Below are 22,859 nucleotides of genomic sequence, written 5' to 3' on the forward strand. Positions count from 1 at the left end.
TAAAGGAGATTCTCGCGTTAACGTGCTGTTATAACACCTTTTGATATATGCGCGTTCCGTGGCAAAGCATAAACGTGTTACGGACCCAAAACAGATAATTCAAAAGGAAATTACGTCAACGTGAAAAAACAACGTAGACATGGAAATTCAATGACGTTGAGGGAAAATCTATTCATTTATTTGGTTTTAACACGTTTTATGCTAGTTAACGCATGTTCTTTTCGTGTTATAAAGTTTAGATTTGAATTAACCCTTGCCAGACCTCAGCATAAACGAGCGCGTGCAATGACGTCACGCGACCCGCGAGACAAAATATTTGCTACTTAGAGTACACAGCTTTAGAGAAGGATAACTTTTTTTGTACTCACCTCAACTTGTTGTTTTTTTGCCGACTTTGTTGATAACGCAAGTGCTTGTGATGACACAGGTGCGTTCTCAAGCATCTGGCTCCAAAAAAAAAAGCTTTAAAGTAAGTGGCCGAATATTTACGACCTGGCCGAATTTACGACTCGAACCAGTATATGATAATACTCTGGTGTAATAAAGCTTTGACGTCGATATCGTTTATAGTATATGAAATGTTGGTCAAATTGTCTTGTTCATATATCAAAAGAAAAGAATTTTTGACGTGTCGACAGAAAATGCTAACATTTGATCAAAAGAATATTACATTTTGTGACTTTCCACATTGAATTTATTAATCTCGTTGAATAAAATTAATAAAATGCTCGGCAGTGCCTCGCATTCTTTATATTTTATTCAACTTGTTTTATATGTAAAGACACTTGTGTAATATACTCTATGTAAACTACTTTTCATGAATTATTTTCTACATTTACAAAAAATATATTGCCTCAAGAATTAGAAAGAATATCCGTTATTGCCAAATTGTCTTTAATATACAACAGGTCATTTACTTGTCATATGACCAAGATACGGATGGTTCATAAGCTATTTCAAGTAATAAAGACTTCTAAAAAGTGGGTGGGATAATTGGACCAACAGAAAATTAGTACATGTGAATAATGGACAATAATCTGTGTTGGTAGAAATACAGTTACAATTGTTTTAACATCATTAGTAATATATCACAAAGTTGTGGGACATAGACAAAATGTCATAGTTAAAGTATATCTGAAGGTCAATCAACAATATATGATTTTTTTTCTCTCCAAAACTTGACCTTATGTGTTGTTAATTTACCAAACTGTCAGCAACCAGTGGGTAATGAATATTGCAATAATTACAATGTATAATGTAAGAAGGTAAAGGAGGTGCTAGTCCTCCCCAGTTAACAAAAACTCTCTAGCGAAACCAGATAATTCAAGGTCGCCATAACGTTATAAAATATCACCTTTGATATAATGTAAATATAATAAAATACATCACACAAGTGTTTGAAACGATGAACATGAAAACATGAAGACAACATGTGCATATCCTCTAAAGAATGAATCTTCCTATGGATTTTCGCTGAATTCAAGATAGCGGTTGGTGATGAATACGTATGATAAGGAATGGTTCTGTATAATCTTGTATAATCAAAGGGCAAAGACTCAGTGAAAAAATCATTGGACTTGGAACATGAAGATTATAAGCGCATCTTCTTTTGAAACTATTGAAACTAAAGCTTCCTATGAAGTTTTGTTGTATTCCAGCAACTTACTTTTCGGACAAGAAATGTTCCTAATGTATACTAATGTTGAATAAACAAAGGGCAATAACTCATTAAAAAATCATCCGACCGCATCAATTAAAAAGTATCTAAGAGTAAAGGTTCTGGTGACGTTTGTATGAATTCAAGCCAGTGCTTGTTGAGGCCGGAAAAGATTGGCGTTAAGAAATGTTGAATTGTCAAACCTATTAGAAGAGGTTTTGCGTATCTCTCTTGGAAGTGAAGCTTCCTTTGATGATTCAATGAATTCCAGCCAGTGGTTTACAGAGGAACAACTCGGAAAAGAAGTGGTGCTATAGTATACAAATGCTGAATAATTAAAGGGTAATAACTAAGCGGACCGGAACATGAAGACAAATATATAGATCTCTTCTTGGGGAAGAATTCCGGACAAGATTGCGAGACATACAGACAGCAATAACTCCCTAGTTACTTTCTGATGAGTAAATATTTCTGATATAATCGTTTACAGTTCGTCTATATTTTGTCGCGAGTTTAACTTACAACGATTTGAACAGATTCAATCAAACCGAGTCTGCTATTATTCTTCTTGACTGCATTCTTTGCTTTCAAAGGATCTTTACCTATTTTATTATCCAATAGAAACTGTTGAAATGTTGAACGTCCGAAACATTGATTTGACGGACTAAAAGACGGAAAATGTTAGAAATTTCAGCACCATATCATAAAATAGGCACGATTGTTTTATTAAATAAGTCAATTTGAAGATCTACTGGGAGATCAAGGCGATGTGAATTTCTAATCAAACTGTACATAGGACGTGTTGCTTGAGATGAAATATGAGAATTACACTTATTGAAAGAGTCATTTCTTCTAAACAAAATACCTAGATATTTATATTCATTTACTATTTCCATACGTTAATTTTTTAAAAAGAAAATACAGTTAGGTTGACGTCCTTTAGAGAAAATTATTATTTTAGACTTTGAAGTATTTCTGTCAGTTTCCACTGGTCATAATATTGGGCATAAAGGTCTAAAGCTTTCTGCAGGCCTGTTTCTGATTCTGATAATATAACAGTGTCTTTAAAAAGTCACATAATGGCCCGTTTTGATAACTTGGAATAGTAACATCACTTTCAAAGTTATTTTGAAGAAAGAAATCATTTAGATATAATGAAAACAAAAGAGGTGTCAGGTTCCTTCCTTGTCGAACGCCGACTTTGCATGTAAAAATTGCGAACATTCAGAATTTACTCTAACGCACGATTTTATGTTTTACGTTGTAGTGTAACTGTGATTACCCTTTGTGTATTCATCCTTGATCTACTTTCCCCTTCAACTTCCCCCCCACCCACACCTATTTTACCCCTTACCACTCCCCCAACCCCCTCTATCTGTATTTGGCATAAATTTATATGTACTTGTTAGATTTTTGAAGCAACCCGTCTGTAATATTTTTCCATTACGGCTTCTTTTTGTTGTGGGCCTACTTTGCAAATGCGTGACTCTGAGGCTGTGTTTTTGGTGCTCTGTGCTTCCGAGAAATCTACCCTTTCCTATTATCTTTGGTATATATTCTGGATTAATTTCAAACATTTGCCGTTAATATTAAGATTCAAAAGTTTTTGCCAAAGTCCGTTTCGCCATATAGTATCAAACGCTTCTTTATGATCAATAAAGGCACAGAACAATTTCCCCTTTGAGTACTTTGGTACTGGATTAAATGATGGAGTATTAACATGTTATCAGATGTTAAAACTTTTTTCCTAAATCCTGCTTGGCAGTTGTGCAAAAAATTATTTTCTTATATATATTTAGTCAATCTGTTATGAATAACACACGTAAAAAATTTGCCCAGGCAGCTAAGAATAAGTCGGTTATTTTCTGGCTTTAAAATATCACCTTTGCTTTTGTAAATGGGATTTATAACACCAATAGTCTACGAGTCTGGAACAACTCCACTATCAAAAACAATATTAATAATATTCAAATATATACCTTTCATGATGCGATATTTAGACTTTATATGTTCGTTTACAATGTTATCCACTCCACTCGCTTTATTGCTTTTAATAATTTTATTGCAAAATCTATTTCATTTTCCGTAACTGGAATATTATGTTATTATTCAATTGTTCATTTAGTACAATATCTTTAATGCCTTCCTCGATATTGCCAGAAAAATTTACATTTTTGAAATAATTATACAAGTCTGTAATATTTGCTTTCGGGTTTACTTTTCCTCATTTGTTACTTTCCAGTATTTCCTAGGGTCACAGTTTTTAAGTTTGCGTAATTTTTCAATATCTGTCACGATAAAATTTCATAGTTTTCTTATATTTCTTACTTTGTATTTTTAGATTACTTCTATTATTTTCAGTTTTCCTTAATTTATATAAATATTTAGCCATATGAAGGTCCCTTCTAGCCCTTTTACATTGTAACCAAAACCAGTCAAACGTTTTATTGCTATGTGAATTATAATTATTATACTTTAAATCAATAAAAGAACAGAACAACCAGCTCTTTTGTGCTTTTTACAGTAAAAACAGGAGTTAAATATTTTGGCCTGATTTTCGTAAAGGATATTATTTAACAAACAGTTCATTGGGTGTAGCAGTAAAGAGGTTACCTAAACAGCTAAGTAAAGTTATTGGCCCATAATTTACTAGAACCCGAGGTGACCCTTTCTTCTTATTTATTGGAATAATAGTCCCAGTTAACTAACAGTCTGGTAAAATACCTGAATCAAATATCTTATTAAAAAGTCACAGTAGATAGGGATCATAAAATCAAAATGTATTCATTATAGATATAATCTTGAGGTATTAATCATCCTTTTAATTTCTTAGATCTAGATTCTACAATTAAATACCTCGTTGTTTTGTAAATGATCATTTAACATATCAAAGTATTCATATATATTTTTCGGAGTTTACTTTTTTTTATATGATGGTAAAATGTTTGAGTATCGGACATCTCTTCGGCTGTAGTGGAAGAGTTTAATTTGTGCAAAACTTTTCAAAATCTTAAGGTCTTTTAGAGTGCATCTCTCTTAATTTACGTTCATTTCGCGTTCTGTGTTTATGAATATACGTATTTCGTGTTCGCTTATAAATTTTTCTGGCACCGTTCAATTCACACTTATACTGATCGTTTTTATGAATGAAATACTTTCTTAGCGCGGTATGCTATCTCCGTCTCGCCTATTTGCACTGAGGCCCAATCGATGTCAGAAAATTGTGGAAATTCGTTTCGTTTGAAAGTTGTAATCGCTGAATCATTAATAGATTTCCAATGTCATTCGCAATTTAATTTATTTCACTTTTCGTAGGAATTAGGAGAGATCGTGTTTGTATACAAATCCGTTGTATTTTCTACTTTTAGAACTGATCAGACAGTGATCGGGTGGGCAGAAGCTGAACGTCCACGTTTTTAGGCTGGCGATTTATTCGCCAGACTATTATAACCATAAATCGAGATTCCGTAAAGTTCAACAAAAGTTCAAAGATGCTGAGACTGACAACACAAAATATAATTTCATGCGCAATTCAAATAGTTCGCCACGTTTATCAGTTTTGCCATAGAGTTATATAAAGATTGTTAAACTTACCTGTTTCAATAAACCTATTTGCTTTAACATGTTATAATAATGTTTTATTTTTCTAACAGTAAATACTTGAAAGATAATATTAGAAAATATTACATAATGATGGTAAATCAATTCGCCCCTATGAATGAAATGTCTGTATGAAAGGAACTTTTTCGTAACTCAACACTGTTGACCGTTTCGTTATAGATAATGAACCGATCTAGTGATATGAGTTATGTCAGGTCTTATATTTAGGGCTAAAGTTATAAGAATCTATTCTTTCAGATCATTTGCTATAGGTACTACGGGACGTAATCGTTGCGTGGAATTGCCACAGTAACGTAAGAAGAAACAAAAGACCACTTTCTTCGAGTTGTATACCTAAAGAGCGTACATGCTATATATATTTTTTTGGCTATTTCTATACTAAACTCATTTTAGAAACATTCTGGCGAATGCTGAAAGATATATTGTAAAAAGTGCTTTGTCAACATTTTGTTTAAAGGATGGGAGCGTAGATGTAAGCGATTTTTGTTTAAACACACGTTTGCAACGGTATTTCAGGTTATATTAAGATAGTGGACCCGCAACTGTAATGTTTAACAAATGCATGAATTGATACAGTCCTGAAGTTAAGATTGTTTCGCACTGTGTTGCATCTTTAAACGACTTTTACCGTGTTATTGTTGTTTGATTGTTTTCTTTTATTTGTTAATCTTGAATAAATTATATTTTCCTCCAGCTGAAACAGAGACAAATTTCAAAGTGATAGCCATTGCGCAAAACGATCGCAGAGAAGTCATTTTACCTTATATTTTTCTAAATGCAACCTCAAATTATTGCGTAACAATTGTAAAACACAAAATAAAATTGTCGATAACAATTTTTCTTGGGAGCCTCGAGTAAGAGAATTTAATCGGACATAATTTAAGCTCCAACTCTTAAGAATTATAGCCTTGCTCTCTGCATTCAAAAAGAACTTTGTAAACTAAAGAATAGATGTAAAATCAAGAACTTTTACAAAATATAACAAAGTATTTTCAAAGACGTCTAAACACTCACCCTTCAGGTTAAATTCATTTTAAACAGCAAGAAATGGCTAATCAAATGAAAAAAATCCGCTCTTGTACGACAAATCAATAAATATTGAAAAAAAAAGAAAAGTTTATCTTACTTGAAAAAAAAAAGAAATATAATGAACAAAGTTTGGTATTAATGGGGCTTGAACCTATGCATTCCTGAAAAATCAGTTAAATTAGTCTTATGGTAGGAATGGAATACTCTTCAAAAAAGGAGGTACACTATTATGGGTCCTTCAATCTTCCTAATCATCATACAAGTAGGCTTCTTTTAAAAAAGAAACCTAGGAGAGGTCCAGTGTTGTTCCTTTTAAAGTTATATCAGAGGCATAGATAACAAATATCTAGTTGTTATCTGGTTATATGATAGGTTGTGCTATAGACAAAAACAGTTTCCCTGTTTCAGGTCACTGTGACCTATAGGGGTCATACTCCCTGTGACCATGACCTAATGACCTCAAAATCCATAAGTCATCTTCAGGTTATGATCAACCTCCGCCAATCCGAGGACTGTATGCCAAAGCATTTCCTAGTTACTGAATTTCATTTAAAACGGTTCAAAAGCTACCACCGCAATAATTGTACACTGAACTTGGCCCTGGTGAAAGCTGCCGAGATGCTTTAGAAAACTTAGAAGAAAATCCCAATCGAACGTCTGCCGAAAGTGAAAAAAATATCATTCTTTTTTAAATGATTTTTTTTTCAGATATTTTTTCTTTTGTTAATGTGCTATTTGAAATTCTAAACATTTTATTTGTTCTACTTAATTACTCAGTTTGTCGAATTGCCGCCTTGTTTTGATCACGTGATTAACATCTTCGACTATCAGAAGCTCGGAAGAAATCTTCTTATTCCAGCAGATCTTCCGAACGGGGCAAACGAACCCGCCAGTTAAACTATAAATTCATTTAATTGAACGAAATACATTTTAACGTGATTCAATTCATATGCATATCTTTGAATACTGCGAACAAAGAATAGTAAATATATATCTATATATTTCTTGTTAATAACTGAACCGTTTCCAACATTTGTAAGAATAGTATTACACTATATTTCTTTATTTTAAACAAACAATTATTTTCGTCTTAGAAGATTTCAAAACTTACTTGTACGCAAGCGCATTGGGCCATTTTAGACTGGCTTACCGTAATTTGCGCTAGAAAGTAAAATCTAACGCCGTAAAATTAATAGATTAGTCTAAATTCTCCTTGTTTGAAAGCCAACACTATGGAGAGGTCTTGATAGACCTCTCCAATAAGGGAAGGAACAGGACTAGACCATAACCATTAACAGTCCGGTTTCCCTCATACTGACAAGAAAATCACCCCATCTGATCAGTATTCATACCTTCATATATAATGTGTGTGTGGGGGTGGGGTGGGTGGGGGAGCGGGAGTAGGAGGAGGCGTGCCTATCGAAGTATAGTTGATGTGTTTGTTACCTTTATACTTTATCTGATATTATGTCCCTCAATGTTTATTATTGCTTCTTTATAAACATATATAAACGTTTATGGCTCGCCAATTGCCCAATAATAACGTGAACCCAGGTTCATGATCGAAAACTAGAATTAACAATCGATAAAGGTTTTCGAATACTTACCCATAGTTTCGAGCGAAACATAAAATAACGGGCGTTGACCATATTTTACGCCCGTGAAACCAGGCTAAAACTAGATTTTTTTTTCTCAACTGAATTAAGAATTTCGGTCGTTAATCCAAGTTCAGGAGTGTGAACCTATGTTTACGGGCGTAATCCAGGGTTTACGAGTGTAAACCATAGTTTACAAACGTGAACATATATTAACGATCGAAAACTTAAGTTTACGACCGTGAAAATGGGTTTACGACCGTAAAAATAGGTTCACGCTCGTGAACATAGGATTACGACCAAAAATCATAGTTTTGTTCGAGAAACCAATTTTACTGAACGTATACCTAGGTTCACGTTCGTAAACTTATGTTCATCTCGTAAACCCAACTTCATGGTCGTAAACATAGGTTCACGCCCGTAAACGATGGTTCGTGGCAATCAAATAATCCAATAATTATATTCTTGGTCGAAAAACTAGGATTATCGAATACTAACATATATTTCCGAGCGAAAACATAGGACAACAGACGTAAACCATAGTTTACGCTCTTGAACCTATGTTACGTTCGATAAACTAGGTTTCTCGATTGAACTTTAACTTGGGTTACAAACGTGGACCTATGTTTACGAGTGTGAACTATTGTTTACGACGTTATCCTTTGTTTTTGCTCGAAAGAATAGGTTTACATGCTTTTAAGTTTGAAAAACCTAGATTATCCATCGTTAATCCTAGTTTTTCGACTGTGAACCTTGGTTCATGTAATTATTGGACGATTTCTATACATGTCACGTCTGTAAACTATGGTTCAAGATCATAGACCTAGGCACCTAGGCTCACGTTCGTATACAGGGGTTCAAGATTCTAAAACGCAAAATCACACCCGGAATTCATGGTTGATTTTTTAATCCTAATATATCGACCGTAAACCACGGTTTACATTTGATAAACTACGTTTTTCGAATAAACTATGAATTTCGTTCATTATCCTATGTGGTTTGATTTGATTACGTTCTCGGAACCTGACGTTTTTGTAAGATATTAATTTTTGTGGTTTCAGATTCCCAAGTGAGCATTATATGCCGTTTGTCTCACTAATTATGTTATCCATCATGTATTTTTTTCACCATCTGTAGTCTGTAATATCCTTACACTACCTTCACAAGTTAATCAAGATGGTTCATCACATCAATACCCTATGCTCGCCTTAGTTTTATATGGAAAACCCGTAATATCTAAGATTTTGCAAACATCTTTCCCGCACAGATTTCATCCAGTGTTTTGTGGTTGCCAGCCTTTCTGTACTTTCAGTACTTTGATTATGTAAGCAGTGATGTTTCTAACAGCCTAAACTTTCTTAAAACACAAATTATATCAATGATATTTTTATCAATGGAAAGGTTATAAAACAAGCAATTTATTAATTACTTTTAATTATTATTTCGAAATAAAATGGATTAATTATGAACGCTTCACTTACAGTTTTGATCATCACTACGCCGCTATTAAAATTATATGTCATTTAAAACGGTTATACATTTAAAGAAGATATTTGAATACAAAAATATGAAAATTGTAAGTATTTCAAAACTTTTTGAATTTTGAAAAATCCATAAATGAGCGAAAAGGTCATTAAAAAATTGAAAATTCCGATCCCATACACAAACGATGTAAAAACATTTGTTTCGCCCATCACCAGATAAACAGATGTTAAAGCGTGACGTCATGGTGATCTCTCCTATAGTAAGATCCCGTAATTTTGTATTTATTTCGTGTAACTGGTCTTTACTCAAATTCACTATAAAAACATCATTCTTGTTGTTTTCCCATTTTGGGGGTTAAAGGATGGGACCATTTCTAAAGAAATGTTTTTGCGTGATTTCACGGTTCGCTATACCGAAGAATATTCATCCGACCAATAATCGATAGCGGTCAGATTTTCTATATAGAAATAAGAAGGGCATGTACACATTTTACATAATAACACAATTACTAAAAATAAGAAACCTTAGGTGCAAAAATATTAGCAAATTTCAACATTTGATTCATCACACGTTTATTTTTTTAATTTTATCTTTATTTTTTATTCGTTCCTAACATGATGTTTAATGCCACCATTTCGTCATTTTTCCCGTCTATTTTCCATATCAAATGTGTAAAAATCTCATACATGCGTTTCTTAAAAGCATTTTTCTTTTGTATAAATCATTGATATAAAAGCTTAGGTGCAAATGATTTCCTATTCACAATGAATTTATCTTTTGAATGATATTTATTTCATTTTTGTAAAATAAAAATTTGATACGTTCACAGACGGTTAATTTTCACTGATTTTGAAGAATAATTAACTTCAGTGCGAAGTTGTTGTTGTAGCGTCATATGCAGACATATCGACATATTAATGTCGCGTGAACATGTAAGCAGTATCGTGATCAAAAGGTTAAGGTAAATGATTTAATCAGTTTAGTTAATTTGTGATTGGATATTCTATTTGACACAATGTGTGTAAGTTTTAAATCAGTTTTACTTTGCGAATGATTCCTTTCCTGATTTCATAATTGTTTTTCAGTTATCAAGAAAATCGTTGTTTTTTTACTTTACCTCATTTTGAAACTTTCATAATTGATTGTACATGTTCAATTTAAAATGATTTTAAACGAATGTCATTTCTATACTGTAATCTTAGTGAATGAAAGCTGACAGAAATTGTTGATTCATCACCCGTATTACATCCGTTTTTATTGTCCCCCAATTACCACTAAATAAGGAGCGTGAAAACAACACAGACATATACAACACCGATAAGGCTATAAATGCGTTTTGAATATAATTACAATGGCATTTTACTTTTCCGCATCATTTTTTTATCATTATTTGCAACAGTTCGGTGAAATTTGTATATAGTTATATTTACATTGAATATGGCAAAATATCTATACCAAGCTGACTGCCAATATTTTTTAAAAGAAAGAGAAAATGATCAATTTGACCAAGCCGATGACACAAGTCTCCCTTTTATTTATTCTACAAACTTACCATAATTTTCGATTCATTTAATTTCTTTCCTTCCCGATATCTTAAGAATTACTTAATTGATATACGTATGATATTTAACCATTTTAGAGTAAAAAAAAAAAGAATGAAATATACACCTGTAATAGCATAAATTGTAATCAACCGTTTTCAAAAACACAACTTATTTTATGTATTTTTGTGACATAAAATGGACGTGGTTGTGAAAATCTAACACGGTCATTATCAGGATTTTAACCTGGGGTCTGAAACATTTGATAACATACATGTCACACAAAGAAACATATATTATAAATCGACATGATTTTACAATGTTAATTCTAAAATTTATTTGTTGTGTTTATTGATATTTTGTGACTTGAAAGACAAAAATACAAAATAACATTTAAGAAATTACATATTTAGTATTGTTTTGTTAAAAATGACTTTTTTTTTTTATTTCTTATGAAAAGTCCCTTCTTTTACATAGTTTGTACTAAAGTGGCATGCCAATTATGCTTGTTTAATTTCTTATGGAAAACCTCTTGAAGTTGAAATAAACATCCAGGTGATAACCCGGAGGCAATAAATATCGACATCGCAATGCCGGTCACCCGTTACCAATACCATATAGCTGTTGTCTCCCCTGATATCGATTTTCTGCCATATCGGTCACAAGGTCAATTCTTCCTCATGCGTAACCGGAATACACAAGGTTAAGGTCAGGGCTGAGTGACCATCTGAGAATAAGTGATCTACATCAAAGTCTGAGATAACGTTAAACCTGATTGACCGGTCTTCACCAATTCAGCCATTTGCAATAAAAAGGTTATTGCATTTACAAAGGTTTTAAGCCGGTAGCATTGATTTTACTATCAGACGAGTTTCTATTTAACTGAAAATTATTTTACTAAAATCACTTACAAAATTTTCATCTAAGTCAAAAATGTTTCAATAAAAATGATGGAAACTGACATCATCAGGGAGGGACGATGTATGGCCATTTAAATTGCCTATCAAAATACAGTGGAACCTGTCAAATCCGAACATGCTCGGACCAGAAAAAAGTTCGGATTAGAGGGGTTTTCGGATTAGAAAGGTTTGTATTTTAGAACAAAAAATTATGCCCTTTTTACACATGATGTGTAGATTCATCTTTTTGTGAACAGACTTATAAAAAATGATTGAATTATAGGCAACATGTAGATTGCTTTAGTGTGATGTAAATCTTATGTTAATTCAACTTCTCAATATCACTTGTAAACATTTATTTCAGCACCCTACATTCCCAGAAGGTAGCTAAAAGGAAAATATTTTACTCGTACGGTTATTGTAATGATCCGATTTAGTACCACTTTTTGTAAATCAATTTGCTGCTTTAAATGAGCAAATTGCACACAGTTATGTGAGGAAGGTACAATATTTACACAAACTGCATTTATCAGATACATCATTTTCAAAAAACAAAACAAAAAAAAAAAAAACAAAAACTCATTTTCTGTATAAAAAACGAGATTGCAAAAAGGTAAAATGCTCCAAGAAGTAGGTTATCTTCTCTGCCGAGAATCGTGCATTTAATTTTCAACCAGAAAATATATTCACTACTTGATTTCAGTACTTCAACATTTCTAAAACTGATTTTTGTTTTACAAAAATACTATGTCCTCCAGATTTCTTAAAGTATTTTCCTTCGAACACAGTAATCTGACTGTCTAGGAAGTCTTCTTTATCAACCAATGACAAAATTGATATTTTCAGAAGTGTTGATAGAAACAAAGCGGTTTGAAAGTTGAAATTACTACAATGCCTTGTGTGTCTAGATTCATGTAGGATTAGGTCTTGCAAACCTAAACCTGACTAATAAACAACAACAACAACAACAACAACAACAATAGTTTTATTTATTTCTTTTTGTTAGGTTTTACGTCGCACCGACGCAATTATAGGTCACATGGCGACTTTCCAGCTTTGATGGTGGAGAAAGACTCCAGGTGCCACTCCGTGCATTATTTCATCAAGAGCGGGAACTTGGGTAGAACCATCGACCTTCCGTAGGCCAGCTGGATGGCTTCCTCACATGAAGAATTCAACGCCCCGAGTGAGGCTCGAATCCACATCGATGAGGGCCAAGTGATTTGAAGTCAGCGACCTTAACCACTCGACCACGGAGGCCCCCACAACAACAAAAGAAACAACAAAAATAAACAACGCAATAATAATGAAAGGATTATTACTAAAGAAATACATAAAATACATTTAATGTGTTTCGTCTTTCTCATTTAGATCTTGGCATACTTTCTTTTCCCCTCTTTTTACTCTTCTCTTCCTTTCAATATATTCTTCCTCATAACTGTATGATGCATATAGATGGCTTAGCGCATTGGTCCGAGTGACATTTTTTTTTCACACAATCACTTCTTCACATATTTTTAGCTCACCTGAGCACGAAGTGCTCAAAGTGAGCTTTTATAATCGCCCTGTGTCCGTCGTCTGTCGTCGTCCGTCGTCAACAATTTGACTGCTAACACTCTAGAGGTCACAATTTTGGCCCAATCTTAATGAAACTTGGTCAGAATGTTACCCTCAATAAAATCCTGGACGAGTTTGATATTGGGTCATCTGGTGTCAAAAATTAGGTCCCCAGGTCAAATCAAAGAAAAACATGTTAATACGCTAGAGGTCACATCTATGATCATATCGTCATGAAACTTGGTTAGAATATTAATCTTAATGATGTTTAAGTCAAGTTTAAATTTGGGTCAGGTGGGGTAAATAAATAGGTCACCATGTCTAATCAAAGAAAAGTTAGTTAACACTCTAGAGGCCACATTCATGACCATAATTATCTTCATGAAACTTCAGAATGTTAATTTTGATGATTTTTAGGTCCAGTATAAATTTTGTTCAGGTGGAGTCAAAAAATAGGTCACCAGGTCAAATGGTAAAGCTTTTTAACACTCTAGAGGCCACATTTATGATAATATCTCTACGAAACTTGGTCAGAATGTTAATATTGATGATTTTTAGGTCAAGTTTAAATCTACGTCAAGTGGAGTCAGGAACTAGGTCACCAGGTCAAATCAAAGGAAAAGCTAGTTCACATTCTAGAGGCCACGTTTATGCCCGTATCTTCATGAAACTTGGTCAGAATGTTAATTTTGATAATCTTTAGGTTAATTTCAAATCTGAGTCAGGAGGCAGTCTAAAACAAGGTTACCAGGTCAAATCAAATACATGTATAAAGCCTGTTAACATTCTAGAGGCCACATTTATGATAAAATCTCCATGAAACTTGGTCAGAATGTAAATCTTGATGATCTTTAGGCCAAGTTCAAATCTTGGTCAAGTGGAGTCAGAAACTAAGTCACCAGGTTAAATCAAAGGTAAAGCTTGTTAACACTCTAGAGGCCAAAGTTATGAAACTTGGTCAGAATATTAACCTTGATGATCTTTAGGCCAAGGTCGAATCTGGTTCATGTGGAATGTGACCTACTGACCTACTTTTTTGTTTTTAAGATACAGCCTTGAAATTTGGACGACATGTACAGTTTTGCACATCGATCTTAAAACTTACTTCAGTGACCATGAATGTGACCTACTGGCCTACTTTGTTTTAAGATATAGCCATGAAATTTTTAGGACATGTACAATTAGCACACCGGCCTTAAAACTGACTTTCAGTGACCATGAATGTGGCCTTCTGATATACCTTATTGTTTTTTTTTAAGATACAACCTTGAAATTTGGATGTCATTTACAGTTTTACACATCGATCTTAAACCACCTGACTTTCAGTGACCATAAATATAACCTACTTTCTTAATATTTTAGCATCAGTTTGACATTTGAAACATATAGCTCATATTACTCAGGTGAGCGTTCCCCTCTTGTTATAAACTAAGGTCAAACACACAGTCTGTGAAAATAGTAGGGCAATTTACCTTTTTTACCCACTTTTACCCACAAAAAAGATTAAAGGTCTATCTTGGAATGTTGGTTTTCATCACCGCAATAAAAGTCTTGAGTTGGACTTATATTTCACTGAAACAATTGTTTTATGACAAGTCTAACTTGAGTTCTGAAAAAATCATTTGATTTTACCAATATGCTTTAGTTGAACCAATGAACAACAAGAGCACCGCCTTGCGGGTGCAGACGCTCATCTGATTTTGTTGCCTGTATGATAGAAATATTATTCTACCCATGATTTTCTAAGTCCAAAAGGGACCATAATTCTTTCGAAAAATGTAGAGTTACGGTACTTGCTGTGCAGAGTGATGTATAAAATGTTTTTGTTCCATTGTTGGAATGGTGCTAAGAATATTTTTCCTGGCATGGACATTTGATTGTCCCCATTAAATCAATACTATTTTGATTGGTTGCATTATTTCCTGTGAAACCTGTCAAAGTATCTTCTAATAGATTTGATTTATAACATAAGATTACGATTGTGATGCATGGACATTTAGCTGCACGAGGATTTTTCTTGCTACAAAAAAGATTGGACTTATTGTTTGTATAAACTGTCACTAAAAAGAATTATGCAAAACATAATTAACTTGAGGCAAGGCATTATCAAGCACTGCTGCTATGATGAAGTGCCATTTTAGCTCGTCTGATATTTGATAAAAAAAACTACGAAGTATTGTCATATCACTTGTTCATCGGCGTCGGTGTTGGTTAATTTTGTTTCTTTAGGTCCGCACTTTCTAAAAAACCATCAATAGGTGATTATGTAGGCAAATAACGATAATTGATATAATTGATATGCATTTCGCCAGAATTACCAGTATTTTGCATGTTTTAACAACTCATTCCTAAATGTTAAAAAAAAAAAGATCTGCAAAAAAATGTGCAGCAGGCCAAGTAGTTTGGTCAGCATTCAAAACCCGGGGTCTGAGTCCTAGTCCTTCTGCACATTTATCTGACCCTCTGACATATGGTATCAAACATGTGACTCTTACTTGGTTATGACGCCTATAATAAATTCATAGGACTGAACTTTGAGGCAGAATTTCAATATACATGTAGTTGAGAAACATATAATGAAATCTGGAATAAAATTTGTTAAAAGCCTTGTAGCTCAGTCTTTAGAGCATGGGAACAGTATTCCAAGGCCACAAGTTTAAGCTTCAGTCTCGTTGCATATTTTTCTCACATAATTTACAACTTGCCATAGCTCCATGGCATAAATGTTTACAGCTCCATTTTCCTAATGACTTTAAGAAGCTATGAATAATTTGTTTGATTTGCAAATTTACTTTTATATATTATTAGGATTTATTGTTGATGTTGAATTCCATGTTCAAGGGTTGGAAGTGAACTACAGGTATTGTAGAATATGTAATCAGGTTGTGTTTTCATACACATCGGAAGATTCTGTTACTTTCTCTGAAATACAGTAATAACAATTGGGTCTTCGTCTGTATGTTAAAGTGCAACACCCTTTTCTCCTATTTTATTTGTACTGATGTGCCTATTTTCCCTATCCCAGTAGCTGTTGTACTGATGTGCCTATTTTCCCTATCCCAGTAGCTGTTGTACTGATGTGCCTATTTTCCCTATCCCAGTAGCTGTTGTACTGAGGTGCCTAACTTCCCTATTCCAGCAGTGCATTTTTACCCTATTTCCGCTCTACCAAGGTGCCTATTTTCGCTATTTAAGTTGTACTGAGGTACCTATTTTCACTATTCCGGTTGTACTGTGGTGTATTTTTACCCTATCTCAGTTGTACCTAGGGCCTACTAGTATTTCACTGTTTTAGTTGTACTGAGGTTTCTAGTTTTACTAAGGTGCCTATTTTCCCTATTTCAAGAGTGCTGAGTCTGAGATGCCAGTTTTCCCTATTTCATTTGTATTGAGGTGATCTGGTAACCTGCTCCCTGTTTTTCCTAGATTGTTACAATTACTTTCTTTATGCCTTATCTGAAGGTATATCCCAACTTTGCCACTTGAACCATAGCTAAAATAAGAATGCCAGTTGAAGACCGATTAGTTTTTGTCTAAAATGTTTTGGACGGGCATGACAAAATAATGTTTATCTTTATCTCCTCTCTTAAAAATATATCTATTTTGGGTATAATTACAAAACAATGTTTTCTTTCCAGTGTAGTAAAAGTCTAACTGCAGTTTAATTTGCTGTGAAAATGGTCCAACTCATGTTGTTCTTGTATTGCACTGTCAAACTGAATGCAGTATACTACTATTTAATTGCTTTTTGCTCAAAATAAAATTAAAACAAGGAAGAATATCCAACAGGGAAAGCCACGTTCCAAAAAGCAGCCTCCCTAAAGGCACACACGAACAACACTCGCACACCACACACACACAAACTAAACACACAAGGACAAAACAAACAAATACAGGAACACAGTGGGGCACCGCCTTGGAACGGTCAGTGGCAAAACCACCCTTGGGGAGTTTAAACCGGTTTATGGTGCACGTAACCTCACTCTTATCCCCACATGTTCAAAAGTCACCAGACAGTGTAAATAAAAGTTATCCCCGCCAGGTGAAACCCTAGCATACGTAAAGGCAACAGAAGGCATGTAATGTAAAACACAAAAATGCTCTTGTATATATATATATATATATATATATAAATGCAATCCTTGAGAAGCTAAAACGCACTTACTCAATGCCTTTGCAAAAAACAGAGCAAAAGGGAAACACCCTTAAGGGAACACCTCGACGAAACAGGCCAGAAGACGGAAATCACAATAGCTCAGTCCTGGTGGGATTTAAGAACTGCTAATCATAGAGCCCTCCACCTGTTCCGTCAGACACAATCAAAGAGGAAAGCGTAGCGTCCAACTGTAAAAGGGCTGAACACCAAACATGCGGTGTGTCTCAAAACAGTTGGGTCATAACCTCTTTTCATGAAACGTTTAATGACTTTACTAAATACATCATAATTTCTTAAGGCATTTTATGCCAACATGTTAATATATATTTTTCCAATCCAAATAACTTTTTGTAGGATCAGCTTTTTGCCTCCCCTGAATAATTTTCGAAAATTGAGTTGGACCAGTATTGCGCTAAGCCATCGATATCTTTTGTAGCTACATCTCACGAAGTGAACATTGTTACGGGAAGCTATTTGATAATGTTGTGAGAATTTGTTACCCAGCCCTTTCGTATTTACTATTGTTTGTGCTAACTGAGATGTATTTGTGATGTAAATAAGTAACGGAATTAGATATGTTTATAACAAAAGCTGAACTATATATTTACAGATTGCAGAAGTATTGCCGAATAATAATGAAGCCCAGTACGTGCATGCTGTCAACAGTTCTCCTCGTCTTAGTGTGCCAACTCGTCGTGTGCCTGTCACATGGATACCTTCTTGACAATGACGTCATCAGTAACGTATTGTCCAACGATGAAATTGGAGCCGATTATACAGACATTAACGTTGACGATATCGGGATAACAGACACTAGGAAACGGGCTCAACTGTCTCTTACTGGGGGACTAAGATCTTTAGCACATATGGTTTATGGGCAACGCAACAGTGAAAGATCAACACATCAAAACGCATTGTTATTACTGGGAAAAAGAAACTGGCGCTTTCCAACCTACAATTTTGAGTCCAGACTTAGATCAAAAAATTTACAACCTTCTTCCTCATCCACCTCTTCCGTTACTAGACGGCGCTCTCAGCAGCTCTCTGTTTCCGGTCCACTATCGGCACTGGCAAACATGCTCGAAGCAGAAGGACGCAGGCGTAAACAATCGGAGTCTTTCAATAATAGAATGAAGTTGCTAGAAATCGGAAAACGGAGCAGCAAAATGAATCTGGTTGATTTAAACCCTTTAGATGAAGATATACGAAATGACGACAATCTATGACGAACACAGTTTGTAGACTTTTAATAAGACATGTTGTGGCAAAGTAACCGAAAATCTACTGCAGTGTGACCAATCCGTTTGCAATTTCACAATCGTATCAAAATTGGAAATACTGTTTATATTTCATTTAATGCAAACAACATTCACTTCAACCAACGCAGCTTAAACCTGGGACATGAGCATTAAGAACAAAATTACTCCGGCTTTTGAACAAACAAAAGGTCTCAATGTTTTATGAAGTGTATTTCATATTTCCTCATATTAACCACAGATTTTCAAAGCTTACATGAATTTTAGAACAAACGGGTAGCGCAAAAGTACATAAATGCATATTTTCTTATCAACCGGTTTTACTTGGGCAATGCCGGAAAGTCATAAAGAATGTTAGGTTAATGTCTTTATTAATTTTAATTTATTAGGTTTGGCGGAGAAAATATAAAAGGCGAGGCTTTAGCTTCTCCTCACTTAATAATTTAAAAATTATAAGGATATTAACCTAATGCTCTATTTATCCTACCTTCTGATTTAAAATCAGTTTTTAATTAAAATTTGGAAATTACCACGAACTAGATATGTGTCTGCCTTATATTTAAAAATTAACATGCCCTAAACATTACTTCATTGAATCTTGCTCTTTAAAATCCCAAATATTATAAAAATAAAAGTGGAAAAACAAAGGCTAACCTTGTGTTATTACCCGAACTCCTTGCACTGCTGAAGAATTTTATTTGCTGCTAAGTGAAGTTTTATCCGAAGTTCCGTTGCAAGTCAGATACCCATTCTCAACAAGCATACGATAGACGTGACATAATTTTATATAAGCCATAACGCCGCTTGTCAGGAAAAAGTAACCGTTTCCTCGATGATTTTATTCAATAACATTCCATTCCAGATGCAGTATTCCTTGATTTAAGAGCAGAAAGCTAAAATCCTAGACAAACGCTAAAGATGAGTCATTTTCCGTTTCTCCCGAGCGTTTACGTTATAAAAACCTTTTGTGGTAATTGCAAATACGGTAGGCATACACCTTTAGTGACATGGTCTCACGTACCTAATAAAAGCTCTGTAGGATCACATTCGTAACAGATCGCATTTGTAACAGGTGTTACAAATGAGATCGCATATGTAACAGGTGTTACAAATGAGATCGCATATGTAACAGAAATCAAGCGCATTTGTAACAATTTTTTAGACAAATGTGATCAATGCCGATTTTTGATGTGACATCTGATCACATTTGTCACATGTCATTTTCAATCGGAAAATGAACAAAAAAGTGCATTTTTACATCTGAAAACACATTTGTAACATGTTTTAGCTCACTTGTACGAAGTGACAAAGTAAGCTATTGTGATCATCCTTTGTACGTCGTCCGTCGTCCGGCCGTCCGTCCGTTCACATTTTTCTTGTGAATACGATAGAAACAACATTTATTATTTATTTGATTTTGACAAAACTTGCACAGAACGTGTATATATCTATGATATCTCGGTGCCTTTCAAAAAAGAGCCATATCACCTTATTCGTCTTGGAGTTATTGCCCCAGAGATAGCAATAATTAATGCTTTTAGCCTTGTGAACGCGATAGAGACCACATTTTTGTTTGTTTATTTTTACTAAACTTGCATACAGCTTACATATCTATAAGATAGGTTCCTTTCAAAAACAACCGTATTGCACCATTTTACTTGGAGTTACGGCCCCTGAATTGGCAAAGAAAAATGCAGATTTTATCCTTGTCAACACAATTCAGACTACATTTATTATTTGATTATTTGATTTTTATTAAACTTATAAAGGATCTCACTTCCTATAAAAATAGCCATATCGCGCTATTTGTCTCGGAGTAATGGCTGAAATGGCAAAAATTGCTTATTTTAGTCTCGTGAACACAATAGGGACCATATTTATCATTTCATTTTGATTAAACTTGTAAAGAAGTTATATATCTATACCATCTCGGTTCCTTGCGAAAACCAGCTATATAGCACCATTTGTCCTGGAGTTATGGCCCCTAAAATGACAAAATTTGCTGACTTTAACATTGTAAACATGACATAGATCACATTTATTATTTGATTTTGACCAAACTTGCATTGAAATTATATATCATTAAGATCTTGCTTTCTTCCTCGAAGAGAAGCCACATCACACTATTTGTCTTTGAGTTACGGCAAATTTTATAACAAGTATAGTGTAGTATTACATAGTGGGCCATGACGACCTCTTGTTGATAGGAGGGATATTTCCGGTCAGGTTAATATCTTGGTACTGGTTTGTTATCTGGCAATTAAACTTGGAAAGAATACCGTTATCATGACTGGTCTGTTCATAGTAGCATGGTACTACATGTACATGTCACTTATAAATTTCCCATATCGGTTTTGGTTTGTAAGATTTCATTTTTACTGAATGCATGAATATATGAATATGTATGATTAAAGGGGAAGATGCACACCACATGCAACCCCTGTTCAACTTTCATAGGTTGTATCGCTTCAACAACAAATAAAATGCACTAAAAACAAGATCAAGGCAGTCTCAACATAGAAAGTCTTGTAAAAGCTTGTTTTCGTAGAACACCGGTTTATATACATTTACGTATACTTTTAAATAGAGACTAGCTTGACTATTCGAAGACTGCTCATGGCTATTGTTCTGATCCTGATGTCGTAGGCGTGCGCGGGTTCGCTGCAAGATAGGTTTTTTGTTTTCGTTTTGTTATCTTTGTCAATTCGCATTGCTTTGAACATCAAAAATTAAAAAAACCTTACACTATGACGACAATGGATACATCAAATGAAATATGTCCTATTCAAAAGCCCGACGTGAACTTTATTGGATTACATTTACTAAGAGAGTTTTCTTGTCTGGCCTGGTGTTTGCATTTGTATGGAAACACTCTTATTTTTTATCTCTATAGGAGCGGCACAAGTAACTCCATCGCTGAGGGTGGTGCAGTGGATAGTTTTGCAGATTACGAAACCGCCGGAGCCTGTTGAATTCACAGTCAGGGCCGGAATTTCCAGAGATATTGTGTCTCTCATCCACCCAGTTAAGACTTTACGTGTATCGGTGCGTTTTACCAGACCCGTAAACGTTTGTATGAGTGTAAACTCGTATATGAGTCAGGATATAATTTATATTAATATTTGGGAGGAACTAACCATCGACTAGAGTGTCGAGGGATACACGTTCGAGACCGGTTGATAACTACACGTATCTGTTGCGATTTTCGCCTATCGGTGCTGTTTCAAGCTGGGAAGTTGTCTGTTACTAACATAACCATACTGTTGTACTGATTTTGATATTTTTGACATTTTTATCATCATTATCATCATCATAATCATCATCATTATCTTAACTGCCCTAAACTGTTTTACCTAAATACTGTTGAAAACAGGCGCTCTGAATTCAACAAACAAACATAATATTCATCAAAACCATTCTACAGGGTGCCAAAATGTGAGTCGTTTGCAGTAATAGGTGTAATATGATCACTACAGATTGTCAATAAATGGTGGATATTTGTACCAAGGTATTTGGAAATCTGACTAAAGCGAGTTATGATCCGGACACAAACGTATATATTACAGCAAAATAACAAAACAAATCTAAGTTCAAATCTGTGACCATGATCTTGGATATAGCAACATGGATCATGATCGCAACAAACCTTCTATCCGTGCTGACCATTTGTACCAAATAATTTGAAAATCTGACAATGCATGGGCAAGTTATACCAAGGACAAGGACCTATATATAACTGCACGAACGCACAAACTCCGCTATTTCACGGCGAGATTATAATAAACGAAGGCCTATTTCCTTACAAGCGAGCTCAGTGGTTGGTGAGGGTAATAAAAACTAAGGTCTATACTTAAGGCTAACGACTCCGTCCGTGACAAGTTGTATATAATTTGTCCCAGGACATAGCAACTTCCTGTTTGTCACCCAACTTGAGACAGCTCTGGATAACGAAAGATAGCTACAAATGTATGTCGCCACCGGGTTCGAACCAGTGACCTGAGTATGTGGGTCTACATTTCAGCTAGTTGCTGTAACAGTAGAAGAAGCTGAAGTTGTAATCATA

The 22,859-nt window shown here is 34.4% G+C and overlaps 1 protein-coding gene across 1 annotated transcript in view; it reads left to right on the forward strand.

The window, feature by feature from the left end:
- LOC128549525 (uncharacterized) overlaps window positions 1–19,435 on the forward strand; it is a 173,788-nt gene extending 154,353 nt beyond the window's left edge. The window contains exon 2 of the mRNA XM_053526348.1: window positions 18,151–19,435. Within this exon, the coding sequence (XP_053382323.1) occupies window positions 18,176–18,766 (591 nt within the window). The 5' untranslated portion in view covers window positions 18,151–18,175 and the 3' untranslated portion in view covers window positions 18,767–19,435. The remainder of the gene's footprint in view (window positions 1–18,150) is intronic.
- The last annotated feature ends 3,424 nt before the right edge of the window (window positions 19,436–22,859 follow it).

The sequence above is a fragment of the Mercenaria mercenaria genome, chromosome 16, assembly GCF_021730395.1.
Source record: "Mercenaria mercenaria strain notata chromosome 16, MADL_Memer_1, whole genome shotgun sequence".
NCBI classification, from domain to species: Eukaryota; Metazoa; Mollusca; class Bivalvia; order Venerida; family Veneridae; genus Mercenaria; species Mercenaria mercenaria.